This window comes from Schistocerca americana, chromosome X (genome assembly GCF_021461395.2).
Source record: "Schistocerca americana isolate TAMUIC-IGC-003095 chromosome X, iqSchAmer2.1, whole genome shotgun sequence".
NCBI classification, from domain to species: Eukaryota; Metazoa; Arthropoda; class Insecta; order Orthoptera; family Acrididae; genus Schistocerca; species Schistocerca americana.
The window spans coordinates 255225498-255250243 of NC_060130.1; the positions used below are offsets into that span (position 1 = coordinate 255225498).

Consider the following 24746-nt stretch of genomic DNA (forward strand, 5'->3'; position numbering starts at 1 on the left):
AGGAAAGGCTAATTATAACACCACTGAAGCAGTGAGCCCAGCTTCTGGAGCGATCCTTCGATGTATCCATCCAGTTTCCCGCAGGCCCCCAGTGTGACCCGATTTAAATGACTGACTGAAGCTGCTCAACGGGAGTACGCACTAGCCGGTGGGGCATTGTTGTACCGTAGAATGAATGCTGTAAACACTTTTCACCTCTAAACTCGACACAGTTACTGCCTGCACAGTCAAAACGGAGGGTGCACAGACATGCCACTGAACACAGTTCTTGAGGATGTTGCATTTTTTCCGGCCTTGTATTGTGATCACAGGACATGATAGCTGCTTCATATGCAGTATGTTCGCTTCAATGGTGGACTTTACATACCACAGTTTTATTTGTTTGACGAAGCCGAAATGGCTAATGAGTTTATCAGATGTAATGGCGTGATATATACAGAGTGTTCCGAAATTCCCATTACAAACTTCCAGGACATGTGGAGGGGAGTGAGTACATAATATTTTGAATAACAGCCCGTGTCCGGTAACACACCGTTTCCGTTCTATGACGGTTTCATTTCAGATGTTTAACTCGTCCACTTCTGCTTGAGGAATTGGATTAGGCGTGACGCAGAGCAATTATTAAGTAATTATTCAAAAGGGAACATAGACAGGCCGGAGTGGCCGAGCGGTTCTAGGTGCTACAGTCTGGAACCGCGCGGCCGCTACGGTCGCAGGTTCGAATCCTGCCTCGGGCATGGATGTGTGTGATGTCCTTAGGTTACTTAGGTTTAAGCAGTTATAAGTTCTAGGGGACTGATGACCTCAGAAGTTGAGTCCCATAGTGCTCAGAGCCATTTGAACCATTTTTGAAAGGGAACATAGCTAAATATCCATTTATTACTTAAGTACATTTGTTTGTATGAACACTTAAACGTTACGTATTTACATTATTCCAAACCAAAAAAGGACGTAGCATACTGCACGTACACAACGTAATGCTTAAGTGTTAATAATACGAATGAGCTTAAGTGATAAATGGATGTTTCGTTATGTTTTCTTTCGAATCGTTACGTAATAACTGTACTATGTCACGCCTAATTTAATTCCGCGAGCAGAAGAGAATGAATTAAACATTCGATTTCAAACCGTCGTAGAACGGAAACGGTACGTTTCCAGACATGGGTACCTATTCAAAATATTATGTACTCACTTCCTTCTGCAAGTCCTAGAAGTTTGTAACAGAAATTTCATGTATAATGAAACACGTTTCTACTCCGGTCTGAAGATGGTCATTAGCGACCAAAATTAATTACTTGATTACAAATAAACATTTTGATCCGAGACTGGAATTATAATAAAGCAAATATGTTCCTGGACCACTGAAAACCTTTTCTTGAATATGTCAGAACTTGTAAAAAGCAGCATATTTTGCTAAAAAAGATTTTTACCAAACAATACAGTACTGCTTTCCTCATACTCGAATGACTTAGGACCAAACCGTATCACATCCATTATCCTCTTTACAGCACGAGAAAAATAAACAGTACTTTTTCAGTAACAGAGCCATCTACAATAAATATCACCATAATTCTTTTCATTTGCAGGTCGTGAATGCAAGATCCACGTGTTTCGACTGTCAGACTTCGACAGCGAAGTTGAAGGTGGCCCTCCTCTGCCGGCCCGGAACCGCAATGATCTCAAGGACTTCCGCCTGGAACGCACCAGGGGCTGCACTCTGTACGCCACAAGCAGACCAGGAGGATCACATCTCCGTGTGGTACGCAAAACATCTCTTTCTCCCACTCCAGAAGTGTTCTTACAAGAAAAATATTACTCATCCCCTCCTGTGGATTTTCTTACACCATCTTAATCATAGTAGAGCAGTAACAGCACCTCTTACATACGCCCGAAACATTCCCGGTAGATGCTTGCTACATAATAACTCACGAAGAACTATGTAAGTACGCGACCGTCAATGTGACCCTGATTTCCATCGTAGATGTTCCTTCGTGTCACGGAAGAACATGTAGACATATCATTCGTTCCGTATTGCGCAGAGTCCGCCAGAAAAATGTATACACACTTTAAGGTACGAAAAGTATTACTGATGTGTTCATTTTACATTTAATAATTGATCACACATGTTGTACAACCTTCAGTTTAGCACGTGGTTAGTTTAAATGTTCAAAATGCTCAACCGCGCGACTGCTACGGTCGCAGGTTCGAATCCTGCCTCGGGCATGGATGTGTGTGATATCCTTAGGTTAGTTAGGTTTAAGTAGTTCTAAGTTCTAGGGGACTGATGACCACAGCTGTTAAGTCCCATAGTGCTCAGAGCCATTTGAACCATTGAACCAAAATGCTTACCGTTGACGGCTGTACACGTAAACAGAACGACGAGTGGTCGCCGCAACTACGTCAGTCACTTTTACAGTGGAGATCGCTGCACATGTCGCTATAATCACCTGGCGAAGTTCCTCCAGCGTGCGTGGCTTATGTCGACAGACGTTATCTTTCACAGTTCCCCACAAGTAAAAGTGCATAGGTGTTAGATCTGGCGACCGTGGATGGAAGTCAATGACCCCCCTTCGTCCAGTCCAGTGCCCCAGAAAATTGTCATCCAGGAAAGATCATACAGCTAGATGGTAGTGTGGTGGCCCCCCGTCCTGTTGGTAGAACACCTGTTCATCAGCTCCATAAACCGCACTTATACCTGGCAAAATTGATGTGTCTAATATTTCCAGGTACATTTCTCCAGTGGCAGTATCATCAAGGAAAAAGGGTCCTACTAAGCCCCTAGATGATAGTGCACACCATACATGAACCCCTGGTAGATTTACCGCTTTATGCACATAAACATGCGGATTTTCCGCTGCCCAGTACACACAGTTATGCCAATTCACGGTTCCATTAAGTTTAAATTGTGTCTAGTCACTCCACACTACCTTCGTCACAAATTGTTCGTCGTCAGTTACCATTTGCTGATACCATTCACAAAATTGCATTCGGCGATCAGGATCGCCATAACAAATCGCATGCAGTAATCTTGGAATGTAAACTTTCCACTTTGCAGCTTTCAGAATTCTTCTTACACTTGTACTGCTAACCCACACTTCACGTGCACATTGCGTAGCAGACTTCTGTGGAGAATTAACAAACGTTTCCAACACGAGAGCCGACGAAGCAGGACTTCTAGCTGTACGCTGTCTTCCTGATCTTCCTTTGTAAATATCACAAATCGTTCCATGCAATTCAAACTTGTCAATGATGCGTTTAATTGTCAGGCGGATTGGCGGTTGGTTCTGTTTCAAACTCCCGCCTCCACTGACGTTGCACTTCAGCGGCATTATCAAACTTGAAAAACCTCTTCACAATACATTTTCGTTGCTCGAATGTCAAGCGTGCTCCACCCATCTTCATTTCTCAATACCGAGATGAAAGTACTAATATCTGTTGAGCCAAAGACCACACTACAACACACTCATAACTAAATTCGAACGACAATATCGATATCTCGATAGAAACTGACAAAGAGGGTATACTTTCTCCGGTGGACTCTGTAGTATGGAATTAATTTGCACCTGCACATACGCAACCAAATGCACAGATTTCAAAAGCTGGTTGCTGTCGTAGCAGCAGTAACGACTTGAATGTGTTGCATTCGCGTGCTCTTCCGCCCATATTTGCCTTTTGCAGCATCACTAACACTGCCCATATTGTACTGTAAGTCAGAAACGTGGAGAGATACTCTATCCACTGATGTGTGTCTATTTTCTGTGTGTCTTGTAGTTTTTGTGCAGCAGTCTTCTGAAACCCCAGGGGCACTTACGAATAATCTTGTATACAGAGTAGTCAGAAACAGTTTGGAAAGCTAGTATAGGTGTTGTAGGGAGGTTTGTGCGGAGAAATAGTTGTTTACAAAAAAAAAATCTATATGTATACTGTGATAAAGTCGTACTGCGTGTCATACTCCTTCAAATCTAGTCCACAGTCGAATGGTGCTGGCTGCTGTAGAATGTTTGTGGTCAGTTACCGAATAGCCGAAGACAATGAAAACTCCACTTGCCACATCTCTGACCGGCAATCAGTCTAGAAAAGAAGCAGCCTCCGTCAATTTTTGCCCAATGCCGACTTTTGGTTTGTTTGCAGTGCCTCGCGCAACGTGTCTTCTTCCAAGGTTAATCGGTATACAGCTCCTACATGTGTGGGCTTACCTCATAATAGAAGTGTCAGAGTGGGTACGCGACATCACTGAATGTTTCCTGCCGCAAGGGTGGAGTCGATAAGCGAACGTCCATGCATTACATCTTGTGAAGTGCTTGTGTACGTGATACTACCGTCATATGTATTTCTGACAACATTCACTCACTTGCATCCTTCAGTCGAAGATGTCTCTATCAACGTGGTAGCGTTCACTAAAACTGAGGGTTTTTTTTTTCATGAAGTCTGCAGCGACCTGACGTGACATATTTTTGACTTGTTAATTAAATGCGCAAAGGAAGACTTCTCAGTGATTTTTCTTTATCTTTCATCTGAGTAAAAAAAATTGTCACTCACTCTATGTAGGCCTACAATACTGCTGTTTGAGATACCGTCACAGACTGTGCCCCGAATAACTTTACGAGTGCCAAGATATGGCTCCTTAGAGAGAACTCGGCTGTTGGCGTTACCAGTTGGATGCAACCTACTTTTATACAGATATAGCAAAAAGATTCAGTAGAAACATGTGCATTAACTAAACTGTATTGGCCGCCTCACATAAACTTTCTGGCGTGAGCTGCTTTAAACGGTATTATTCATTTTGGACATTTAATGCAGAAAGGAATAGAGCAAGCGAAGCCAGAAATGAGAGAGAGTAATTTAGAGAAACCACGGAAAACTGAAATGAAGAGGATCCGGCAGAGTTTTGAACCCCACTCCTCCCGGATCGGCGTCGACTGTCTCCTCCATCTCACAGCTTCAGACGATGATGTCGCCTAGACGCTGAATATCAAACGACCCTCTTTTCTTCACTCGATGAGTAGCGGAAGCAGCATAGCCTGCAGTCTCACATAGCCTGATGCAGTGTCAAAAGCGTCAGTTAAAATCGCAGTTTCTTCACATTGTCTCTAAAATCACAGTTCACCAGTCGGATACGGATGCCGTGTTTGGTACGACTGTCCAACAGACAGGCGATACTGGTGGTGGGTTTTGGTATGAATATCTCCCTTTTGACTGTTTTCACTGCTGTTCGTGACGAATGGTACGACTCCACATATTAAACAGTGATCACAGTTGTGTGAGGTAATACGAGTAAAGCCACGCTGACCGCCAACCGCCTGGAATGGAGCTGAGTCTTCGCACTGCGTTGGCAGCTCGGCACTCCCGTGCTGTCTAATATCTCACACGCGCTGACAGCGGACTCTAATACACCAGACCAGAAGCTCCGCTCACAGCTACGAAAGGCAGCGCCTAGTGAAACGCAAAACCCCAACCAGAGCAGAGAATATGCTCTGAAAATCTCCCATAACTTCTCATTCATTCACCGCTCTTTGACAATACCACGGCCGCGACGATGCGGCTCTACGGTGGCAAAGGTCACATGCGATTAATCGACATAGCACTTGCAGCAGACACTATGGGGCCCGTGCTCTCAGGAATTCCGCACCCGCATTGCCATTTTTTTCAGAGAGAAATTAGCATATCTGAATTGAGAATAATAATATTTTTTAGGCCAGTATATTTAAATCACTAAATACAAATAATTGTCGTGAAATGGTGACTGTTTTCGAACATCTGAATATAATCATCATAATTCTCTAGTATTAAAACACATTTTACATATTCTGAAGGAAAAAATTGCAACACCAAAAAATAACTATTGTGGCGTCAAGAAATTTCGTGAACTTATTTGTCTAGGTAATATACACTCCTGGAAATTGAAATAAGAACACCGTGAATTCATTGTCCCAGGAAGGGGAAACTTTATTGACACATTCCTGGGGTCAGATACATCACATGATCACACTGACAGAACCACAGGCACATAGACACAGGCAACAGAGCATGCACAATGTCGGCACTAGTACAGTGTATATCCACCTTTCACAGCAATGCAGGCTGCTATTCTCCCATGGAGACGATCGTAGAGATGCTGGATGTAGTCCTGTGGAACGGCTTGCCATGCCATTTCCACCTGGCGCCTCAGTTGGACCAGCGTTCGTGCTGGACGTGCAGACCGCGTGAGACGACGCTTCATCCAGTCCCAAACATGCTCAATGGGGGACAGATCCGGAGATCTTGCTGGCCAGGGTAGTTGACTTACACCTTCTAGAGCACGTTGGGTGGCACGGGATACATGCGGACGTGCATTGTCCTGTTGGAACAGCAAGTTCCCTTGCCGGTCTAGAAATGGTAGAACGATGGGTTCGATGACGGTTTGGATGTACCGTGCACTATTCAGTGTCCCCTCGACGATCACCAGTGGTGTACGGCCAGCGTAGGAGATCGCTCCCCACACCATGATGCTGGGTGTTGGCCCTGTGTGCCTCGGTCGTATGCAGTCCTGATTGTGGCGCTCACCTGCACGACGCCAAACACGCATACGACCATCATTGGCACCAAGGCAGAAGCGACTCTCATCGCTGAAGACGACACGTCTCCATTCGTCCCTCCATTCACGCCTGTCGCGACACCACTGGAGGCGGGCTGCACGATGTTGGGGCGTGAGCGGAAGACGGCCTAACGGTGTGCGGGACCGTAGCCCAGCTTCATGGAGACGGTTGCGAATGGTCCTCGCCGATACCCCAGGAGCAACAGTGTCCCTAATTTGCTGGGAAGTGGCGGTGCGGTCCCCTACGGCACTGCGTAGGATCCTACGGTCTTGGCGTGCATCCGTGCGTCGCTGCGGTCCGGTCCCAGGTCGACGGGCACGTGCACCTTCCGCCGACCACTGGCGACAACATCGATGTACTGTGGAGACCTCACGCCCCACGTGTTGAGCAATTCGGCGGTACGTCCACCCGGCCTCCCGCATGCCCACTATACGCCCTCGCTCAAAGTCCGTCAACTGCACATACGGTTCACGTCCACGCTGTCGCGGCATGCTACCAGTGTTAAAGACTGCGATGGAGCTCCATATGCCACGGCAAACTGGCTGACACTGACGGCGGCGGTGCACAAATGCTGCGCAGCTAGCGCCATTCGACGGCCAACACCGCGGTTCCTGGTGTGTCCGCTGTGCCGTGCGTGTGATCATTGCTTGTACAGCCCTCTCGCAGTGTCTGGAGCAAGTATGGTGGGTCCGACACACTGGTGTCAATGTGTTCTTTTTTCCATTTCCAGGAGTGTATTTAAGAGATTAACATTGTAAGGTCACAGGTTAAAGCAAGCGCGAGATAAGGCATTTAAAATGTGAAATGCTGGTACATTAATAATTGGTGTAAGCACCAGTATGTTGAATGCGAGCATGCAAACGTGCATGCATTGTATTGTACAGGTGCCGGATGTCAGTTTGTGGGATGGAGTGTCATGCCTGTTGCAATTGGTCAATCAGTACAGGGACGGTTAGTGCTATTTCTGTATGGCGCTGGAGCTGTCGTCCGATGATGTAACATAGGTGTTCGATCGGAGACAGATGTGGTGATCGAGCTGGCCAAGCAGCTCTGTAGCGCATGTTGGGTTACAACAGAAGTATGTGGGCGAGCGTTATCCTATTGGACACACCCCCTTAAATGCTGTTCAAGAATGGCAGTACAACAGGTCGAATGGCCAGACTGACATATAAATTTCCAGTCAGGGTGCACGGGATAACCACGGGAGTGCTCCTGCTGCCATGCGTAATCGCACCCCAGGCCATAACTCAAGGTGTAGGCCCAGTGTGCCTAGCATACAGAATCGTTGGTTGCAGTCTCTCAACTGGCCTCCTGACCAACACACGGCCACCACTGGCATCAAGTCACAACCAGCTTTCGTCAGAAAACACAACACACCTCGGCCCTGACATCCAGGGACCTCTCGCTTGACACTACTGAAGCAGCAAATGGTGGTGCTTTGGGGTCTGTAGAATGCACGCTATAGGGTGTCTGATTCGGAGCCATCCTTGAGACAACCATTTTGTAGTAGTTCGTTGCGTCACTGTGGTGTCAACCGACGCTCAGTTTCCTGTAACAAAGAAGTATGTACACCAAAGCCATAGGCCAAACACAGCGGTCTTCCTTATCGGTAGTATCACATACACTATATGATCAAAAGTATCTGGACACCTGACTGAAAATGACTTTCAAGTTCATGGCACACTCCATCGTAATGCTGGAATTCAGTACGGTGTTGGACCACCCTTAACCTTGATGACAGCTTCCACTCTCGCAGGCTTACGTCCAGTCAGGGGCTGGAAGGTTTCTTGGGGAATGGCAGCCGATTATTCACGGAGTGCTGCACTGAGGAGAGGTATCGATGTCAGTCAGTGAGACGTGGCACGCAGTCGGTTCCAAAACATCCCGAAGGTGTTCTATAGGATTCAGCTCAGGACTCTGTGGACGCCACTCCATTACAGGGATGTTATTATCATGTAACATCTCCGCCACAGGCCATGCATTATGAACAGATGCTTGATCATGTTCAAAGATTCAATCGCCATCCCCAAATTACTCTTCAACAATGGGAAGGTAAGAAGGTGCTTAAAACATCAATGTAGGCCTGTGCTGTGATAGTGCCACGCAAAACAACAAGGGGTGCAAGCCCCTTCCATGAAAAACACGACCACACCATAACACCACCACCTCCAAATTTTACTGTTGGCACTACACATGCTGGCAGATGACATTCACCGGGCATTCGTCATACCCACACCCTGCCATCAGATCGCCACATTGTGTACCGTGATTCGTCACTCCACACAATGTTTATACACTGTTCAGTCATCCAATGTTTACTCTCCTTACACCAAACGAAGTGTCATTTGGCATTTACCATCGTGATGTGCGGCTTATGAGCAGCCGCTCAACCATGAAATCCAAGTTTCCTCACCTACTGCCTAATTGCCATAGTACTTGTAGTGAATCCAGATGCAGTTTGTAATTCCTGTGTGATGGTCTGGATAGATGTCTGCCTCTTACACATTATGACCCTCATCAACTGTCGGCGGTCTTTGTCACTCAACAGATGAGGTCAGCCTGTATGCTTTTGTGCTGTATGTCTAATGACTACTGAGGTCTGTGATATGGGGTACCTGGCAGTAGGTGGCAGCACAATTCACCTAATTTGAAAAAAACGTATGTTTTTGGATGTGTCTGGATACTTTTGATCACATAGTGTCTCTTCTATAAAAATCATCATGGATTCTGTAAACAGAGATCATGTAAAACTTAGCTAACTCTGCTCATTCATGATATACAGAACACTATAGACAAAGACTGCCTTATTGAGACCATGTTCCTTACTTCCAGGTGGCACCTGATTCAGTTCTGCACCATCATTTAGCGCAAAAACTACAAGCTTACTTAGAGTCAGCCAAAATTTTCGACTAGATTCAGGTAGAAACCAACACTTTGTTCTTAACGTGATGAAATGGGCAAATGTAAGGACGATTTTGGGAGAACATTCAATAATTGTTGTAGGGTTGTTACTGTTTACAGTATATATAAATGAGCTAGTGGATAATGTTGCAATCTCCATAAATCTGTCTGCAAATGATGCTGTGGTCTATATCAAGGCTGTAACACCAGAAGATTATAGCAAAATGTAGGAAGAGTTACAGAGGATGATGATTGGTGCTAGCCCTGAACTGTACGCAAACTGAGTAAGAGATTCATTACTGTTCAATTACACTACTGCTTACAAATCAAAAAATACCTAGGAGCAACATAGTGGAGCTGAAATGACCGCATTAAAGTAATTGCAGGAAAAGCAGTTACCACACTGAGATTCACTGGAAATGCAGTTCATCCACAAAAGAAATGGTGTGCAGAATACTAATAGGACAGATTCTTGATTACAGCTCATCAGTTTGGGTCCTGTAGGCTATAGTATTAATAGAGGGAATAGGAAACATCCAATGAATTGTGGCATATTTCATCACAAGCTCATCTAATAACTGTGAGTTTGTTACAGAGATGTTCAGAAAACTCCAGTGGTAGACACTACAAGAGAGGCAGTGTGCATCGTGGAGAGGTTTACTGTTTAAAATACTGTGAGCCAAGAAATATCGGGAGACACATTATTTCATACCAGATACATTTCTCATGAGATGATCATGACAAGGAAATCTGAGAAACTAGAGTTCATACAGAGACTTATGAACAGTCATTCTTCTCATGTAGGCCTACTATTCATGAATGGAACAGGATGTGTGTAAGTCAGGAAATGATAGTAGTGTCACATGTACCTTTCACCGCATACATCATAAGGTGGCTTGTGGAGTATAAGTGAAGATCTGATGGAGAGCTTCACTGGCATTAGTTATTTACATGTAACTATTTACAAGAATTTCTTTCACACCAGTAGCTCCTAACCAATAGCCAGCCTCTGTGGGTTTGGGGTAGCATCTCATCCTTGCTAAGTAGACATTATGCATTTGAGCAGACCTCAGGTATTTGCATTGGTTTTAAATGTGCCATCAGAGTTTATTTCCACTGAATAGTCTACATTAGAATGTAATTTGCAGAACACACACCTTCCTAACTAAATACACAGACTCAATCACTGAGTATCAGCAATATTCAACAAATACAGATCACTTTGCTAGCTGTAGAGGTACCTAACATTAATTATGCGACAAACAGAAATAGTTAGAAACAAAGATTTGTAATATCTAACATCCTAGCACTGGTGCCATTAGATAGACCACAGATTTTTCTAGATAAGGATACAAAAGGAATTTTGATCTTGGCCTTATTTAAGAAAATTTCATAGCATGAAATGAGTTTGGACATCAAAGGAAACTGATTTATGATGACCAGACAGTGATTTGAACACATTCTTCCCAAAAATGAACCCAGTGTTTCAGCCACCTGGTCAACATGGCTAAGTACAAATAAAAAACAATTCTCACTATAGGTATTTGCTCATTGCTATGACAAAACTTTTCAGTCTCATCTTATTCAGATAATCTCTTTTCAGTTCAACAGTCAGAAATTTGACTCACTATCTCCTCATTCTATTACTTATTGACATCAATTCACTATGGATCAAGTAATGAAAAATAATAATGTGGTATATGACAATGTTGTGTGACAATGCTATGATTTGTGGACAATGACTATGATATTGCCATGTTTCGTAGTTTGACATGCCAAGTAATTGAAATTACATAGTGCATATAAACTCAAGGTGATTTTTCCTGTATTGCAATGAAAATGATTTCAGAATGGCACCCAAAATGTTTATTGCCTTAAGGAGTACTCACTATATTTTCAAGATGTCTTACAGAACATGTTCATGATCAAATGACCTCATTTAAAAATCAATATATCTCAGCCAACTTGGCAATTAAGTCAAATAAATATAATGTTTTACATTTAAGTAAAAAATGCTATGGAAAATATATGTCACTACTCAAAAGGACTAGCCTGTGACAATTGTGAGGTATGATTTCCAGTTATTTTCAGTGCACAACAATTATATCTTGTTTTTCAGAAATAAAAACATCATAAATTATGCTTTTTGTCCCTGCAAATACTTGAATATATATAAAACACATCATGACCCATCAGTTACCAATTTCATGGACATACTTTTCAATATGTTAGTTACATCAATAACAATGACACCTAACTTGGAGTGATAATTGCTTATGACAATACATGTGTTAAGCAATGAGCTTAAATAAGGGTGATTTATACATCAGTCATTGTTACCTAATTGACCCTTGTCTAATTTCAATTAAAGGTGGCAGCCCTCCAGAAGAAACTGTTGATAATGCAGTGGAGACACTCAGCTGCCTGGACTGCTTGGTGCCCTGCTAGTGACACAGATACTGTAGAAGGCTTTCAGTATATCCGGGTAAGCTTGTACATAAATTTCCTTTTTTTATTTATTATTATTATTATTATTATTATTATTATTATAGGAATAGTAGTTGAACCATTATCTGGTTTAAATGCTGAAGTATCTCTGATCACTTTGATGTCATAAGATAGTTTGTTGTATGCTGTAGCTAATTCCCTGCTTGGCATGGTCAATTTTGTTTTAGTGGTGTACTTGAGTGTTTGGTAGTGATATCCCAGTTTCTTCTTGTTTTATGGGACTGAATACCCTGGTTTTAACTATAAAATGCTCATTAAGATTTAAGGGTTTCCTGGTGAAAATTATTGGCATTGGCATTGGAAGGACTTGAAGTTTTTTGAAATACAGACTTGGATGAGAGTCTGGGAGCTGCACTTCCCATGGCTTATACTGTCTCTATTGTGCTATGAGACAACTTCTTCTAGCACTTGAGTTTTCTCTGAAAATTATACAATACAGCAGTACAGATTCTGCTTTGCCAAAGTAAATATTTTTTGTTGTTTCATTTGACATGCAACTTGATAGAATTTTTATGCAGTAACAGATGATATCTATTTTATTGGTTATATATTCTGTATGTTGAACCCATCTCAGATCCTCCTGAATCCATAGTCTAAGAAACTTTGTTGCACTTACGTTTTCCAGGTTTCTGGTGACTAACTCTATAGGTGGGGTTAATGGATACTTATTCTGTACTGTGTAGAGATTGATAGTAACAATTTTTTTTATATTTGTTATTAGATTGTTTGCAAAATACAAATCTGTAATGTCTGAGATGCATATTTTGATTTCATTGTGTTGCAAGCATGAACCCTCCATTAAACGTAAAGGCTACTCAACTGCTTACCGACACAACTACAAGATGTAATAATCCTGACACTCTTGTGCTGTGGTAGGTCACATCACTTTAAAGCTTACAAGAGAATTTTCACAAAAATGAAAAGGTATTATGAGCCAGAAATCAAAGCATCAAAATCCAAAGTGAATAATGAATACTTTCTTAGTACATCAACACATGTAATGTAGTATGGGAGGTCATCAAAACAGAGGTAACCATCAAAAGAAAGCCTCTAATGGCCTCACTATCGATGGGATGTTAAACTCTAATCTCTCTCAAAAGAAATCCATTGCTATTCTAATCTTTCCAAATTTACACTACCATTTGTGGAAATTACAACACCAAGAAGGAAACATGTGAATTCGTTTTATTAAATACCACAGGTTAGATACATGACAAGTAACAAATGATTACCTTTTCAAATCAGTTCATGTCCTTTGAGCTCTACTATTTAATATGTCATATGGCCACAATGCTTTGCAATTAGAACTGCTACATGGCATGGCATTGAATCAATAAGATTCTGAATATGTTCCTGAGAGACTTCTCTTCATGCAGTTTGTATCCGAGTACACAAATCTGTGACACCAGTTACTGGAGGACTGTGATGCACCAAATGCCAACGAGCAATATCCCAGACATTTTCGATGGGCGACATGTCTGGTGAACGTGCAGTCCAGAGAAACAATGGTACCTGTCACTCTTTGAAGAAGGCCTGTGCATTCCTCGCAATATGTGGCTGGGCATTGTCCTGTTGATATGTGGCCTGTGGAGATGCCTGAAGCAGGGGGAGTACCTTAAGCTCCACAACCTCTGTTAGTTACTGGCTGTTGCTCAAAGTTCCCACAATATATGTGAGGTGAGATTGGTTGTTGTTATCAATGGTGCCCCAAACCATCACACCTAGTGTTTGTCTGCTATGCCACTCCACAATGCAGCCATCCAGGTTGCACTCACCACGGTACCACCAGACACGTATGTAGTCATCACTGTAGGACACGATGAAGTGGGACTCATCCAAAAAGATTACATGTTGCCACTCAGCACCCCAGCGACAGTGCTCACATGCCTATTGCAGTTGGAGGAGCTTGTGATTTCTGGACAATGGAAACCAACATAATGACATGCATGCAACCAGTCCAACCTGCAGTAGACGGCGACGAACCATCGATGCAGACAAGTTCACACCTGTTGCAGTACTCCAGCGATGAGCCAAAGCTGTGGATGGTGCTTTATGGTCCATAATGGTCATGCGGACAAGATGACAGTCATCCTGTGTTGTGGTCATGTTCTGTGGTCCAGTTCCCACTCATTGCTGCATACGACCTTCCTGTATCCACTGCTTCCACACACGCATCACTGTAGTAGCAGCATGCCCTGTGTGAGCCAAAGTGTCATGGTATGATAACCCCGTCGCCCAGAGACCGAGCATTCTGCCTTATTCAAACAAGTTCACATGCTGATATGGCTCCATTTGATGTCAACAAAGCATACTGGCACTAACTGTATTGTTTCCACCTTGTGTGACAGCTCTGCACTGACTCCACTAGACGCAACACTGACGCTGTTGGACCGACATGAGAGGGCTCTGCTCGGCCTACGTGTACCCCATCTCACTGCAAAATGTATCATGTATTGCTTGCACACCTGTCGCCACTTCCACCAAGTGTGGCATTATTCAGATAATTCCTTCTTGGTGTTGCACTTTTCATAAAAAGCAGTGTATTAAACACACATTTTATAAACCATATCCTGGAGAACAATGTATGGGACAATGCAAAGCTGAAGCACTGTCTCATTTTATCAAACAACTCTTACTGTAATTAATTTTAAGGAGCTGTTAAATAAGTTAGTTTATTGGAAACACTTATTGTTAAAGGAATCACATAAAATACTTTAAAAATATCATTAGTATAATGCAAAAGCTGATCTTTCGTTTTTCTCACAAAAATGTTTTCTTTTTCTTAACTCTTAATGTGTTTCCATAAGAGTATGGAAAAATTTAACGGGACAAGGATGTTTCACTGAACAGTTTGAGGTAGTGAACCTGAGGTTGGAGAAGCCAGCTTAAGGAAATAATAGCATGTGGGAGTGGTCCTCATGTTGCCAGGTCCCTTGTTTCTTCTTCCCAATGAACCAGTGTCCTGCATTCTCTGATCAAGAGAAATAAACACTTATAATGATGGATGATGCCTGTTAGGAAATCATTCCTTGTACAGCCTTTCAACAGTGAGGACATTCCAATGTACTTCCCCACACAAAAGATGCATGTCAATGAGTTCTGCGAAACTGTACCAGTATTGCTCCATCATATTGTACTGTGTGTCTCTGAACAGCACTGACTAACAGATGGGTCTGTTATTCATTCATTGCATATTGTGTCATGGGAGAATGTACATACGATAAAACAGAGCCACATTATGGACAAGTAAAGTAAATAAAACCTGCGTCATGGCTTCCTAGTAATCAGACTCATTGTCCTTGTTTCCTTGCAGGAAATAATGAATGTACATGTAAATAAAGAGCATGGTACATGTAAACTTGTACACATATTAGCTTTAAATAAGCTGTAAAACAGTAATGCTAGACAAAACAATAGACAAGTTTACTTCCATATATTCTTATGCTGGCTTCTCCGACCCCAGATTCCTTACCCCAAATTGTTCAGTGGAGCATTCTCTATGCATTGTTACAATTTTGCATGCTCTTAGAGAAACACCCTGTATATTTTCAGTGTCTTATTTTTCATTTTTATACTGTAAGTTAATGGACTTTAATCCCCAATTTTCATTTATCCCCTTAACAGGAGATACCATTATCAGAACATCCATCACTGATGACATTTGTGGATGGTGGCCTAACACCTAGTACTGAAACAAATATATGCTTAGGATATCGTCATCAGTTTGACCTTGTGAATGAACACTCAGGAGAGTACAAGCACTTACATACAGTGGAGTCATCACGGGCACATCTTGTTGCTGCTATTGATCTTTATGAAGATGAAGAGCCAGAATTATTACTCTGCTACAATCGTAAGTGAAACTTTCAATTTTACCTATAATATCAATAACAAAAGAAAACACTTATAAAGTAAAATTGTATGCATCACAAAAACAACATAAATTTCAATTTAAATCTGTTAATTTCACATATCTTTCAATAATACTATGTCTGAGATATTTAAGAATTCATCTGTTCATTCATATTTACATCCAGTAAAATCCAACCAGATTGATATTTATCTGTTGTAAATGGATTGGCAGCACATGGTGCTCATTTAATTACATTACATAACATACCTACAAGAACAGTTCAGTCACACTCATAGAGTGTGATTAATGGCAAAGCAATAGAAGCATTTAGAGTAAGCTTTAAAAAGAAATTCAGTTCAACATATTTCTTTATACATACAAATTTTCCCAGTGTTCAGATTGTATAAAATGTGAGTTAAAATTGAGTTTAGTAACAAACTGCAAGTAATAATTTTAAAACAGAGAAACATTAGAATAGCAAATTAACAGATATTTAAATTATGTTAAATCAAGCAACAACACTAATAATAATATTGACTAGTACTTGATTACTGTATGAAAGATCAATTGCAATGACAAAATAATTTTATTTCTGCATCTTTCCCACCAATTTTGACAGAAAATTTGAGCAATGAATTTTGCTGGTACAACATTTAAGGTAACAATGATTTCTTGTAGAGATTGTATCCTTTACAGCAAGGTGTGAAGTGGGTTTTTGAATCTGGGAATGAATCCATAAATTTGCCCAATTTGTCAGCCTCTCAAACAGCTGCACTGGCAAAAATAATAACAGTAATAATCATATAACTACTAATGAAGCTTGAAGGAATAAATAAGTACTTGTAGGAAATGATCAGATTGTGATATATAAATTATGGCAACACTTAGGAATGAAAATCAATAAAAGTACTTTTAATATCTCAAGATTAAAACTCTTAATTTTTACTGTATGCCTTTTTTATATTCTATCAAAAATAGCTAACTAGGAATGCTTAAAATTAAGTGAAACCCATTGACTGTAGTGAGCTATTGTCCAGTGCTGTTTTTCTTGTATTTACTCGAGTAAAAATCATCCTATCAATGAATTAAATCTACTACCTGCTTTGCCCACAACTGAGCCCATGCAATCCTTCTATTTCATTTACCCACAATACCAGCACACAGGTATTTGTACATGTTGATTTATTGCAGTTGTAATTAACTGATATTGTAGTCACATGATACTACACTTTTTGTGTTTCATGAAGTGCACAATGTCACATTTCTGAATACACAAAATGACTTACTAATAATTGCACCACTTTTAAATTTTAACAAGATGTGCATGGCAATCTGCAGCTATCTTCAGACAGTACTTCATTGTAGAGAGCTGCATCATCTGCACAGAATTTGAGGTTACTATTTATATTTTCTGCCAGGACATTAATATGCAAAAGGAACACTTCCTTGTGGCATACCTCAAGTTTGGCACCCATATGATTGTATCTTCATTAATAAGCATTTCTGAGGTACTGAGTTGAGCACTTTTTTGTAAGTTGAGCAATACTTCATATCCTCAGTTGCCTTGACTGATGACATTCAGGATGTCACACAAGTAAAATGCTGGTTGGCAAAGAGGTTATAATTCTGTTCAAGATACCTCATTATATTTGGGCTCAGAATACGATTAACTATTCTACATCAGATGGATGTCAGTAATATTGGATGATAATTTTGTACAGCACTTTGCTTACCCTTCTTGCAGACAGGTCTGACCTGTGCTTCTTTTCAAATATTGGACACAGTTTACTGCTCTAGGGATTTACAATATATTATGGTTTACAGAGGGGCTAACTGAGTCATAAGTTCTATGTAGAATCTAATAGGAAATCCAGTGGGTCCTGGGATCTTGTTCAGTTTTAGAGATCTTAGCTGTTTCTTAACACTGTTGACACTAATATCTATACCATCCATGTTTGCAGCTGTACAAAAATTGAAATAGGTAATTCTCCTGTATCTTTCTTTGTAAAGGAACATTTGAAAATGGAATCCAGCACATCTTTTTCTTTGACATCCTCACCTTTAGTTACTGTTTCAGCTGTTAGTGTCTGGAACCAAACTTTAGTGCCAATGAAAGCTTTTACATGAGACCAGCATTTCTTTTGGTTTAGTGAAAGATCTTTCCATAAGATTCTACTACAGTCATCAATGAAGGCTTTAATCACTAGAATTTTGAGAGCCTTATCTGCGAGTGATATTTCTTTCTGTCTTTAAGATTTCACTCACTTCCAATAAATTTGATGCTAACAGTCATTGAGAAACAAGGAATTGATTCATCCTACATTCTTATGCTGAAATATGCATACATAAATGCTACAGCTTCCATTAGATGTGATTATGATAGCTCTGATTAGACTTCATCATAATAGTTAGAAATTCATACTAGAAAGTGGTGTCAGGCAAGGTAATCTTGTACCTTCACTGGAAACAGGAGATGTAAATACTGAATTAGTTCTGGAGACAGACCACAACAATGGAGAGGGCACTACTGAGGAAAGTATACAAGCAGTAGACATAAAGATGGAGATGATTATGGAAGTAGCTAATCACAAGATGGAGAGCATCTCCATCCTAACATTAGTTCCCGTGCAATGTAATATAGCCAAGAGATGCCCTGATCTTCACTGATTTCCAAGCCATGGCAGTGGCACCATGAGACATGTGTGGTTCTGCTCATCCAAGGCTGTATACTAAAATACTGCTCAGAGTCAGCTATAAGCACTTCATGTTTGATTCTTGCTATACTCTGTCTACCTCAGGTTCATACACTGTCATTGACACTGCTGTGATTAGGACTCTGCTTATGACTTAAATCTTTAGACTCATGAGTGTTAGCATGGATTGGACTTTTCCCAGATTGTCGTACAGAATGCATTTATGGACAAACTGTCAAGTGCAGCCAATGGACTCTGAAGTATGTTCCAGACACTGTATTGTGTTTGTGCCATGTACCGGGTACCATGATAAGTGTGCAATAAGTACTTGTTGAAACAGAAAAGGAAATTCCATACCTCCAAAAATACTGTGGTCCATCTCTGAAGAATTTTTAGAGTCTTAAACTGGGAAAATGAAGAAGGCATACTTGTACATGAAATATATTGAAACCATCATTGTGGATGGTAAATGGACTGAAGAAATTCACTGGTGGATTCCAGGATATAGGAAAATACTGAAGTGATATCCTAATGGAAGATGGGCCCAAAGCATTACAAAAAATGCAGGAGCAACATGGTTGCAAATAACTGAAGACCATAATGTATGCAAAAGTCTAGTGGAAGCCTTTACCCATCAATGAGTGTCAAATGACATATGATATTGACTTATTGCCAAATGTTTACATAGGCATCCGAATTCTGGAAATATAAACCTAAGCTGAATGACTTGTGTCACAATACCGAGATTTCTCAATTATACATCTTATTTGCTCTCTCAGTGTAAATCACAAGACAAACTACCAACGGGAGGCACTGTGGCATTTAACATACAGAAATACAATTGTAACATAGAAAGCATAAGGAATAAGTTACATCCAACGAGTCAACAAAACAATGCAATATATACATTTTAATATGTAATTGAATAACGCAAATAATCCAAACCAGAGTATACTGGAATAACAAAATTCCATTTCTAAAAATTTCTTTTTTAATTTTTTAATTTAAATTTCTTATAAAATTATAAAAGGGTATATTTTACACACATCAAAAAGAGTTTTGCATCACCTCGATTCTGAGAGTTCCAGAACCTGTGCGCAAAATTGGAATAGAGATCAACATAAACATCATTTCCACCCTTTTTATTGCTCATGAAAACCACACATTGCATGTTGTACCACCATACAGCGAGACCTTCAGAGGTAGTGTTCCAAATTGCTTACACACCAGTACCTCTAATACCCAGTATCACGTAATCTTGCATTGATGCATGCCTGTGTTCATCTTGGCACACTATCCACAAGTTCATCAAGGCACAGATGGTCCAGATTGTCCCACTCCTCAATGGCGATTTAGCGTAGATCCCTCAGAGGGGTTGGTGGGTCACGTCACCCATAAACAGCCCTTTTCAATCTATACCAAGCATCTTAGATAGAGTTCATCTCTGGAGAACATGCTGGCCACTCTAGTTGCACGATGTCGTTATCCTGAAGGAAGTCATTCACAAGACGTGCACATTGGGGGCGTGAATTGTCATCCATGAAGACAAATGCCTCATCAATATGCCGCCGATATGGTTGCACTATCAGTTGGAAGATGGCATTCACGTATCATACAGCCATTATAGTGCCTTCCAAGACCAGTAGCGATGTATGTTGGCCACACATAATGCCACCCCAAAACAGCAGGGAACCTCCACCTTGCTGCACTCGCTACAAAGTGTGTCTAAGACATTCAGCCTGACTGGGTTGCCTCCAAACATGTCTCTGACAATTGTCTGGTTGAATGCATATGCGACACTCATCTGTGAAGAGAAGGTGATGTCAGTCCTGAGCGGTCCATTCAGCATGTTGCTGGGCCCATCTGTACCGTGCTGCATGGTGTTGTGGTTGCAAAGATGGACCTCACCATGGACGTCGGGAGTGAAGTTGTGCATCATGGAGCCTATTGCACACAGTTTGAGTCATCACACAACATCTTGTGTCTGCACGAAAAGCATTGTTCAACATGGTGGCATTGCTGACATGGTTCCTCTGAGCCATAATCCGTAGGTAGTGGTCATCCAATGCAGTAGTAGCCCATGGGCGACCTGAGCAGGGGATGTCATTGGCAGTTCCTGTCTCTCTGTATCTCCTCCATGTCCGAACAACATCGCTTTGGTTCATTCTGTGATGCCTGGACACTGCCCTCATTGAGGGCCCTTCCTGGCACAAAGTAACAATGCAGACACAATCGAACTGCACCACTGACCTTCTAGGCGTGGTTGTACTACAGACAACACAAGCCATGTACCTCCTTCCTGGTGGAATGATGGAACTGGTCGGCTGTCAGACCCCCTCCATCTAATAGGTGCTGCTCATGCATGGTTTTTTACATCTTTGGGCAGGTTTAGTGACCTCTATGAACAGTAAAGGGACTGTGTCTATCATACGATATCCACAGTCAATGTCTATCTTCATGAGTTCTAGGAACCGGGGTGATGCTAAACTTGTTTTGATATGTGTATATCAATTGTACACCTGTTGCCTACATAGCCAATATTGTTATAAGGGAAATATAATGTGGAAAGTATATCACCATTGAGTAAGGGTACAGAAGATCACTGAAGTCTAGGTGATATGAATACAGAAACAATGCATGAAGTAGATGTCATAATTTTGTAGGTAACAAAGGGGAACACCTAAAATATTGCACTCTTAAAATACCGTATTCAAATTGCAATATTATAGAAGAACATCAGTAGAACACAAGGTCAAGGTGCTAAATGTATCATTGTGCTCAAAGTCTTGGTGTAATAGAGTCTAGTATGAGACTAGGAATTAAGTAATGAATAATTGTGTACAAACAGTTTCCAATATAGTGATATAAGTACAATATCCAACGAACTGTGTTGAAATTATATACAGATATTACAAAAAAATCGTAAAAGATTATGGTGGTTCGAGGTCTAGGTGTAAAATGTATATAGAGCCATAACCATGAGGAGGGACATCAGCAATGTGAAGTGTACTGATAAAATGTATCGCATTACAGTGTTCAAGTGACATAAATCTACAATAAAATAGTGTAACAAAAAATATACAGTCTGACACAAGGTGTTCATACTAACATAACATGGTGCTCAAAGTCTAGGTTTGGTATAAGAAGCATCTAGTACAAGACCACCAGATAATGAATATATATGCAAACAGTTTTTTAACATATTGAAATAAGTAGAATGTCAGGGTAAATGTGATTAAATTATGTCCAGACATTACAAAACACCCCTATAAGACAATAGTAGCTCAAGGTCTGGATGTAAAATATACAGCCATTAGCATAGGGAAGGATAGCAATAATGTAATGTATACAAATGAAGTGTAGGGCACTAGTGTTCAACTGACATAAAATCAAAATAGAAACATGCAGCCTTGTAACATGAGATTTATTAAGGTGTAGTTGTATATGGTATTTGTATATATCCCTCTTGTGAAAATATGTACCCCCCTTTCTATATCTGACCTGATTATGTTTGTAATTAGTGATCTATATGCTTTACCGATCCGATGATGACAATTTAGATTTGCTGAAACCGGTCATCAAAAATAAATTATAATTAGCAATCTTGGAATCTGAAGTTTTTACTTCTAATTTCATATTATTTTTTGACTGTGAAAAATATTAAAAAGATAATTAATTACACTACTGGTACCTAATTTTTTTTATTTTTCCTCTTTCCAGATACTTGTCATTTCCAGAAACTTGTACCAGGAAAATCAACAACTGACTATGATTTCCGCTGGAATGCAATACCATCAGCAATAGGTTCGCATTCTTACAGTAATCTTATGTCATTTTCAGTTTTAGTTAATTACCTAGTGAAATTCTAATAAAATGTATTAGTGAATATGGCTTCCTCAGAGTGACAGAGGCTTGATCTGTGCATCAATGAGTGACTACATACACAAAAGTTCTGAACACTAGGAATGAATTTGTGGAAAATACAGTGACTAATGACTGTGCAAATCCGTATGTACAAAATAACTCAAAACTGATTTACTACTGTAAATTTATGTGCCACATCCATTATGACACATTAGGTCCTTTAAAATGCAAGATATGCTACTCTAATCTCTTCTTATCATATCTCACATTTTACCTTTGTTTTTACTTCCTCATATATCCCGTCCCCCTCTGCCTCCCTCACCCAATTACTCTCAGTACACTCAGAAAATGTTTGATGCTTTCTTTTTCGTCATCTCCAGTGAGCTTATAAGCACAAATCCAAACCAAATCAGTTATAATTTTATTTTCTCAAAAGTCATATTCATTTTTTTGTAAATACTTCAATAACTGCCCAGCCATTCCGATTTTAAGTTTTCCTTGGCCTCCCTAAACACATTTAGAAGTGTTCTGGGATGATTCTTTGGGAAATGACATGATCTGTGTCCTTCTACATTGTTGCCCTTTCCAGTTTTGTGTTCCACCTCTAATGACTGCAAAATTAATAAGATACTAAACCCTAATCTTCTTTCCATCCTTTTGTTGCAGACAGGATGGCAACACAACCATTTATCTTAGCATGTGAGAGGCTGGTGTATGCCAATGTAGCAGCCTTTTGTCACATTCATTGCAAATAATTTGTTTGTACCATAGTAATAATGGGAAAGCATTCTTCAGAATATCCTGTTACAGTTTTAAGTACAGGTTGTCAAGAATATTTTAATCCTGAATTGTTATACAAGTAAAAGTACCCATGTAAATTTTATCATCTAAATGGTCAGATGTTAATATAATGAGTCTATTCTCCAATGGACCATGATTCTGACAACATGTAATATTCATAGACCATAACATAAGTTTTACTTTATGCTCCAAAACAAGCTGAGTATCAGAATTTGGTAGTACCAAAGTTTATCCTCATATGTCACTTATCACAATTATGTGTGTGATGATTATTTGCTGTCAGTGCCATAGATCCATCAAAAATTGCAGTGGAACTGGTAGCTATACATTGTTTGACCTCCATCCAAAGATTGGTTTGAACTCTACAGTACTCCACTGGGTGATCCCTTTTGGAGATGACATATCCTTGCATTCCCCTGGCCTCTAAACTGATTTACCTACAAGTTACAGTGGAACCTACAGATTAATATGGGCTGCAAACCATGATGTAACTTGGAATTTTTGATATTAAAAGATCATTTTCAGATGTGAAATAAGTAATAAGTGATAGGGAACTGGACAAAACCCAGATCTCTAGAAATATAGTTTGTCACTTACTCACTGAGCTACTGAATCACAAAACTGCTTACAAAGGATGATAACTACCAGTTTCAAGTCAATAATGATTGTGAATTTGGAATCTGAACTAAGGAAAGGCAAAATTATAAAAAAATGATAAATGTACAAATTATTACTCAGATTCTAAAGAAGAGTATAATCATTCAATTTCAAACTCATTCCTTAAAAACCGATCCCATGCAGTAAAAGTGATTTTTCTGCATATTCACACACTTTATTTTTGCAATATAATCACAATTATGTATAGTTCTGTGCTATTTACAGAGCAAAAAGTGTACCCATTATGCAATAATTATACAAAATTTACTTATTCTTTTTTTAGATATACCAATTTACAAACACAGTAACAATATCACCTGCCAAAACTCTTCTTCCAATTACATAAACAATTTGCTTCAAGACACATCCATGCTTTAAAAAATCTAATTTTGGATTGGCTCCATTACAAGTCATATGACATGGAGTGAATAAAGTCTCATAGGTTTTGTGTAACAGCAAAGACATTAATACAGACTTGAATCCAAAGTTAGCATTTATACAGAAACAATAAACTGAATGAGTTTCTCTTTTTGATAACATTATTGCAAATGCAACAAATGTTTTGACATTTTTTGAGTGTAACCATAATTCAAATACACATTTAGCAGCAATATTAATGGATAGTTGAATTAAATAGATGGCAACTAAGAGTGGTGGTAAATAACTTAAATCTACATGGATGTAAATAACAGAGTGATATGTTCTAGTGACTAACAGCGTAGCCAGAATTAATTATGTAAGGACTTCAGAAAATAAGTTACAGATGCTGACCCACACTAAGACTATTGCACAATAAGAGTGATGCATTGTCACAACAGAGCATATGTTCTGGGTTTTCTGCAGGCACAAACCTGCTGAAGTATGGGTAATAAATGCATCACAGTGCGCGAGTGA

The 24746-nt window shown here is 40.2% G+C and overlaps 1 protein-coding gene across 1 annotated transcript in view; it reads left to right on the forward strand.

Moving 5' to 3' along the window:
• LOC124555947 (GTPase-activating Rap/Ran-GAP domain-like protein 3) overlaps positions 1-24746 on the forward strand; it is a 694419-nt gene that overhangs the window by 622929 nt on the left and 46744 nt on the right. Inside the window, exons 16-19 of the mRNA XM_047129996.1 lie at positions 1587-1759; positions 11848-11961; positions 15609-15837; positions 22251-22334. Of these exons, the coding sequence (XP_046985952.1) occupies positions 1587-1759; positions 11848-11961; positions 15609-15837; positions 22251-22334 (600 nt within the window). The remainder of the gene's footprint in view (positions 1-1586; positions 1760-11847; positions 11962-15608; positions 15838-22250; positions 22335-24746) is intronic.